At 33.7% G+C, this 7916-nt stretch overlaps 1 protein-coding gene across 2 annotated transcripts in view; it reads right to left on the reverse strand.

Moving 5' to 3' along the window:
• The window catches only part of Sntg1 (syntrophin gamma 1), a 345728-nt gene extending 339297 nt beyond the window's left edge, over positions 1 to 6431 (reverse strand). For both annotated transcript variants that reach the window (XM_026395196.2, XM_026395195.2), the window contains exon 1: positions 6405 to 6431. In XM_026395196.2, coding sequence (XP_026250981.1) covers positions 6405 to 6431 — 27 coding nt within the window. The remainder of the gene's footprint in view (positions 1 to 6404) is intronic.
• Positions 6432 to 7916: the final 1485 nt, after the last annotated feature.

Genomic DNA, 7916 nt, shown 5'->3' on the forward strand with positions numbered 1-7916 from the left:
CAAATTATACTTCCCTTAGTATAAAACAGTTTTTCTGAATTTTTCTCATGAACAATTCTTTCACGCTTTCAGTGTGATCTTGGCTGGGGACCAACTCGGAGACACTCTAAGGGACACAGGGAGGAGTGGGGATATAAAATAATACATCAAAGCCAAGTGATCATAATTGAGCACATTGGACAGTTTTTCAATGAAAGGTAGACTCTGGGCCAATTTGTTCCCCAGACATGTAATGGAATAGCTGGTAATCACAAGTAATGCTGTTTCAACTTCAGGATGAGAAAGGGGCTTTTCCCTGAGAGCTCAGAAATATATTATTGTTTCACATCAAAGAGATGTACAAGATCAGCAGGGAAAGGTTGGAGAGCTCCACAGAGCCAGGAGCGTTCTCTCATCTCATTTCTGATGTGGTCCAAGTTAGCATTGCACAAGTAATGTGACAAACGTCCCCAGTTTATTAAATAACTTTCTGGAAAGCAGAATACAGAGTTTTGAGCTCCCTCTAGTTTCCTGAGATGTCAAGATTTACAAAAAATAATAATAATAATAATAATTAAGCAGCTTTTCATTAGAAGAAAACACCCCTTACCACCACCACCAATAAAATGTGTGTTCTGTTTGTGCTCAGAAAGCTGAGGACAAATTGACATTAAAATATATTTTACCACGAAAATTCAGCTGTGCATGTGAAAATACATTTTACATCTCACAAATGCATGACTTTTGCAAATATTGTATTACATTAGCAGAGAATCAGACATGAATTTAGACAAATAGTCTTTGGTTTCAAAGTATTCTTACTTATTACAATAGTACACAACTGGATGTGGTTGTACTGTAATCCCAGAGACATGGGAGACTGAGGTAGGAGGATCAGGAGTCCAAGCAAGGCTGTCAAGCTAGATGAAATAAGCCAATTACAGAAACCAAAGGCCAAATGTGCTCTCTGATATGTGGATGCTGATACAAAATAAGGGAGGGTGGAGACTAGAAGTTTATTGGAGTAGACAAAAAGGAAGGATGGGGAGGGAGAGAGGATGGAAATGGGAAAGACAGTAGAGTGAATTGGATAGAACTTTCCTATGTGCATCTATGAATACACAATAAGTGAAAATCTTCATCAGGCACTACCACAAGAATGGAATCCTAATTAGAGTCAGTTGTATTCCATGTATGTACAATATGTCAAAATACACTCTGTCATGTATATCTAAAAAAGAACGAATTTTTAAAAAGCAGAGTTTAAGAACTGCCTGTCTGAATACAAAAGAAAAATACATAAAAGGTCCAGGGATATATGGGGATGTGGCTCAGTAGTACTGGGTTCAATCCACAGTACCAAAAGATATGTATATAAATACGATGTGATGTGATACATGAGATGGCAGCATTGTATAGAGGGCAATGAGATATTTTTCAGAGGAGGAGGTTTCAAGGAGGACTGATAGAAGATGTGTATAGTTCTACTGAAAAATAAATTGGGGAAGCAATTATTAAGAGGATCCAAAGATATTTTAATCAATGGGAAAAATGAGTATGCCTATCTCATGGGATGTAAAAAGATGGAAGTAAAAGTCAATTTCAATACTGGGCTTGTGTGAGCCATCAGAGGAGTGGGAGAGAAGTGCTGGGTGAAGATTAGGCAGGTCCAGGTTCCTGTAGAATGTGGCAGGGGTTTGAAGATGATGGAGATACCCTGGCAACATGCCAGTGATGAAATAATATGCTCACATTTGTATGTTCTAACTAATTTCTTACAGCAGTGAGGAAGATGGAAAGTAAATGGGAAAGTGAAAATATGTAACTGTTATCAGAAGCAAACACTCTGGTCAGAGGATGTTAGGGAGTGGTAAACAGCTGCACTTAGAGTTCTTTTAGGACATTAAAAGAGTAGGGGAAATTGATTGCAGGGCACTCTCCTGAGGAAGAACAGAGTGGGGGCATGGGGATTCTCACTAAAGAAATATGGTCACCTATTTCATTTATTTGTTGTTAATAACTACTCAGATGTGTTTACTAAATGCAAAGAAACAGTAATTTGCTTTGCTGTTCAAAAACCCAGTGCAATTGCTTTCACAGACAGAACAAGACCAGAGATGAAGTTATAGGGCAGAACTAAGCCAGGCTGCTGAAACCAGGTTCTGTGTTCTGTACTAGTTGCTTTGGGCTCACTTACACTGAGGTTATTTAGGGAGATCTTCCCAATTATCCTGCATAAGATGGTATAGCCCTTTGCATCTTTCACTAGATAGAATTTTGGTTATCAAAATATTCCAATGGAACTGAGGTTTTAGCTCAGTGGTAGAGCATTTACCTGGCCTGCTTGAGGTCCTGAGTTCCAAACTTAGCACAAAACAAAATGAATGAAAATAAAAACAACAAATAAAAAATGCAAACAATAAAAATAACAAAAACAAAAAACTAATTTTTATGTAGTGTGAATAATTCTGAAAAGGACAATATCATCTTGCAACAGCTGCTCATCATGGGTCAAAGCAATGACCACTGGAGATAAGAAACCACTCTCAAGATATCTATTATTAATTAATTATCTATTAATTTTTCCCTAAAGCCATGCTGCTAGAGGGCATAGGACTCTATATGATGTGGGAAGAGATTTTTATCTCCACTCCATTATGATTTCTTCAGAGGATAAGAATTGGAATTCTTTTGAAAGTGGGAGAGGCTGCTAGTGCTGTCCAAACTAAAAGAAACCACAGCTACAACAACTTCAGAGGTCCAAGGAACCAAATTCTTTAAAATTAGAAATAATCTAAACACTTATAGGCCTCCAATATTAGTATCAACTTACAACATACACCATCTTCCTTTTTCTTTATTAACATGAAGCAATTAACAATTATTCATTGCATGTAAGTGAATAAATACATGTAATATGTGTTTATATATAAAATGTAAAAATATCTTACAAAATTATAAATTGTAAAGTACACCAATAAATTAAAATTCTAAAGGAAGGAATTATTCATAAAAATGTTATAACTCAAATATTATTTTTCTGTGCCTGATTAACAATCCTATATAATATCTGGATTTTACAGATTCCACATTGGACACCATTTGCACAAATAAATGATTAAAAGTGACATTTCTTAGTTATGTAAAAGGCAATATTTTAGAATGCTATGTTTTATCCAAATCAATTAAATATGGTTATAAATTTTCAGGAATTTACTTTGTTATTAAAACAAATGCCACATTTAAACTTTTTAAATTTTATACTTGCTTCAACTTAGTACATATTTTGGAACTTTAAAAAGTAGATCTTTATCTACTTTCTTCTTAAAAATTAATAACTGTTTTAAATTTCTGTTCTTGTTGCTTAAAAAACACAAAATGTGCTTGCTTGGAACTTTAAAGTCTACATCTTTAAATTTTGAAATGAAAATCTGCAATATCCTATGTAAGAAACCAGGCAGAAACAATAATATAAAACTGCAAATACTCTTGCAGGTGTTTCTATATTTTGGTTGACAAATACACATTAATTTGTTTTGTAAATCTGTGGTCTTAAGTACTATGCAATTTTTACTACATCACAGCAGTAGTGCATTGAATATTATTCCAGGCAACATGCTTCAAACTCTATTTTATATTTTACCTGCCCCCTTTCTGGATTAATTTGAATCCTGGCTTTCTCCTTAGCTGAATTCTAGTCTTTTGTCAAGTACTGTATAAGGCTTTTTTCTATGTGAAGCCTCTGAAATAATTTCATCCAAGGATGAGTCCTCACTCTTTTGAACTCATACTTTCATAAAATATTTATGTGTCCCTGAAACTCATCAGTACTCTATTTTGGTATCACATGTAATGACATCAAGAGTATTTAGTTCAATATCAACATTATTTAGCTTCCTCTTGTATATTGTTATTACAAGATTTTAATAATAGGCTATTGCTCTTTTCATTACTGATTAATTAATAGGACCTAACATAATAGTATGATCCTAGCAGAATTTCTTTCAACATTTGTAATCATATTGGGGCTGAAAAAATAGCATCCAAAATACTGGTGCTTTCAGACATGCCTCTGATTTAGGGTCCCCTCTGATCTATCCTTGTTTTTCTACCTCCTTGCACAGGGAGAGGCATTTTGCAAATTTCTCATATCTATCCAATCAGATTCCCCCAAAGAGAAAAACAATTGCTTTATACTTTCTTTCTGAAATTGTACTAATAAGAGAAGGCAAAAATCTGGTTGCAACAAGGTAGATTCAAAGCAAAACATCATGCCTAGATCTTAGAAGAACTTTGTCCTGGTCCCATATGTCTGCCCACAAAATAATTTATTAGCCCTCTGGAATTACCTGGATTGCCTATATTCCTACTCTCCTCTCCCCTGTGAGGAGAAGCTTCAACTTTCTCACTTTTACAACTTTTACAACTCCCACTCTGTGTGTGGATCTTATGTTCTGGTACATTAAAATATTTGTATTTTTTTTTCCTGCTAATCTGTCTTTTCCAGTTTATTTCATGTAGTGAAATTATTAAACATTCAACAAGGAAGTTAGAACTACAACTGTAACATAGTCATAGATTATATTTCATCATAGAAAGAACTAAAATTATGTACGTGAACAAATTATTTCACATAGTCACGTGTTATGTAAAAGTGGATCTAAGTCTGAGAAGCACACTGTCAGGTGATTTTTATCATTATGGGAAGCTCATGTGGTACTCACATAAGCTGAGATGTTTATGAAGACACCAGGTAACAAAGTATTTTGCCAAAGTATTTTGCCATTATTCAGCGAAAGACTGTATATGTTAAAAGAAATATGTAGCTTCATAATCAACATAAAGATGTAGGTCTTACTTTAATAAAGGCAAATATAAAAAGTGAGGAAAAAATGAAAATAAATATTGGCTGGAACATACACACTTTATCTGATGAAATGTTTTTAAAAGCAGAATAATGGTAATCAGAGGCTGACTATATGTATATTAAATAATGTCTTGTTGTGTGTATATTTTTCTGCTAAATTTTATATTTTATATTTGTCCCTAAAGCATTTTATGTAAGTTTCTTCTTTCATTTTTGCTTCTCACTAGACTTCTAAATCCCGGGTATTTTTTTAATTGCAACATTTTGTTTTCAAGAGCAGAAGTTTCTTAATCAATAAATCATTTATTTAAAACGGATTTATATTAGATACTTAAGGTGCTTTTAAAATGATATCATGTGTTCATTCTTCTTTATGTTTTTACAGAGAAGAAACCTCCTGACATCCACAATGCAATAGTCTACTTTGATCTCATGTGCATCAATATCAGGTTTTCATTTTTATTCCTTATTAGTAGTCAAGAGAAAACAAAAATATGGAAATAATATATTCCATGTATCTTTGACTCTAATATAATTTCCAGCAATGAAGTACTCTAGAGAGAGCTTTAAACTTATTATTAGGAGTTCTAAGTTACACATTAATAGTTACACATTACAACACTAATGCTTACAAAATTTTAAATACATTTTTGCAATCGGTTTAGAGAAACAATAAGCAATTGTTTATCTCAGATTCCTGAGAGAAATTTAAGTACATGACATTTCACTAAGAGGAAAATCTTCACAAATGTTAAAGACTAAAGTTTATGATTTCTGTGGCTTGATTTTAACACTACCATAGGTAATCTAGTTATGCCTGTTTTTTTGTTGAGTCACACAAAATAAAAATACTTTAAAATTTGAAAGCAAATGCAAATTTTTTCCTAAAAATATTTTAATTTTACAAGAAGACTGAAAAAAAAAACCCTCAATTGTTTGAATGATTCAGGCTTAGTGAAAAAAGATAGCCTTTTTTCTTAAGATAGAAAGATTACGTTCCCTGGGGCTCCCATCCAAGCACTATTGAACTGTACACTTGAGTGGTCTTTAATATCCTTGAAAGAGTAATGCATCACTTTCACGCATACCAGGGTGTGATGGCAGCTTTGCAGAGAAACTGAATTGTTATATATTAATACTTAAATAATACTGAAATACTTAAGAAACATTGGAATCAAAACTTGTAGGATTTTAGTGCCTCCCCCCCCTCAAAAAAAAAAATACAACCTTAATTGCCCTCTAATTTATAACCATGTATGTGAAAAGAATTCCTTCCAGTAGTTCCTCTCACCATACAGTATTTAGTTGATGGAAAGGAGCAATTCAGTTATTAAATATGCTCCGATCTTCCTAAAGAGTTGAAATCCAGGGCTTCCCCAGGCATACTTTGGTTTTCTAAATTTACTGAAAGAAAACGTACTCTGGATGTAAAAGGATCCGATCACTCACTCATCCTCTGCCCAAAGCAGTGTTCCACCCACAAAAAGTAGGGCCAAGTCTGTCCTGCTTATGTACTGTGTTTTCCTTATGCAAAAAGGCAGAAGGCTATTGCACCTACCTCCTCACAGGCAGTTCTGAAATCCATGTGCTATGGCACCACAAAGGATGTGATCTGGAAAGAGAGAAATCATCAGCCATTAAGCAGAGCATTGAGTGTCAGAGAAGAGAACATTGGTAAAGTGTAAGAAATGGTGAGGCTGATACCATGGGAAAACTGCCTTTGCAACCACTGGCATGAGGGAAAGCAGGAGACGAAAAGGTCTCCATGCCCAGCTTTTGTAAAATATGTATACACTGAAACTGTTTGTGTGATGGAGAATCTGTATTTCCACGCATCTCTACACCCTGCCAGGCATTCAGACATGATCTACAACAGGACTAACCTCTTTTCTCAGGGGTTAGCTCATTGCCACCATTCATTTTGAAACCTGAGTTTGCAGGTGGGAAAGAAACTTCAAATAGGAGTAATTAGGTGTTGCTTTTCATCTGGTTATCTCTCAAAAAAAGGTTGACTGATCTTTCTCTTTTTAATTAAAAAGCTACATGCATGAATAATTCTCTCTGGAATTTAAAATTTTATTCATAAACACCATGATTCAAGGAAGCTCTGTATCAGAGTGCATAATATTAATATAAATCAATGTATGAAATATATAATACAGATTTTCATTTAAGGGTCAATGTAATACCTGCATAATGGATGCAGATTTAAATCATATGAAGGTTTTTTTAAAAGTTCTTTTAAAGAGTTTTGTCTCATTTTATGATTAAAAAAAAAGTAGATGTCACACAAAATTGATACCTATCTACAATGACAGGAAACAATGCAGAGTCAAACTGTATTCATTGAGTAAATGAGACTTCAAAGTACAATTTCAAGATACTGCCCCAAATTACTCTCAGTTTTAAATCAGTAAACCATTTTATCCTTCTTTGTTGCATTTTTGTTGTTGTTTGATCAGTTTGAGAATGCTCAACCCAAGTGAGTGGGGTAAAATAGAGAGGAAAGTGTCACCCACACTGACACTGGATTAACGGATCGTTTTTCCTTCTTTTTTCTTTTTTTTTAAAGAAAAGATCGGTTATATTCAGTAGAAACCAAACATGTTATTTAATATTTGAAGTACTTTCCCTGGATAAATCCTGTGGATTGTGAGCTTGTCTTTATTTTACTGAAATGTATAAGTGACTGATTAAAATAAAGTTGGTTAATGATAAATCATTTTCAAATAAAAATACAATTTTATGAAAAATTAATCATTTGATGATACAAATCAGTTAATATTTTAGTGTTCATGTGCATTTTGTTAATATTTAATAAGTTGTTATTATTGAAGACTACTTTTGAAGAACCCGTAAATATCTGCCTATTTCTAACCTAGATAAAAAGTCATCCCTTTACTGTAAATGCAGGAAAAATTTAGTATTTATTCCTTATATAAAAGTAGGAAGTGTCGGGGCTGGTGTTGTGGTTCAGTAGAGCACTTGCCTGGCATGTGTGAGGTACTGGGTTCGATTCTCAGTACCACATAAAAATGATAAAAGTATTGTGTCCATTGACAACTAAAAA

This window comes from Urocitellus parryii, chromosome 7, assembly GCF_045843805.1.
Source record: "Urocitellus parryii isolate mUroPar1 chromosome 7, mUroPar1.hap1, whole genome shotgun sequence".
NCBI classification, from domain to species: domain Eukaryota; kingdom Metazoa; phylum Chordata; class Mammalia; order Rodentia; family Sciuridae; genus Urocitellus; species Urocitellus parryii.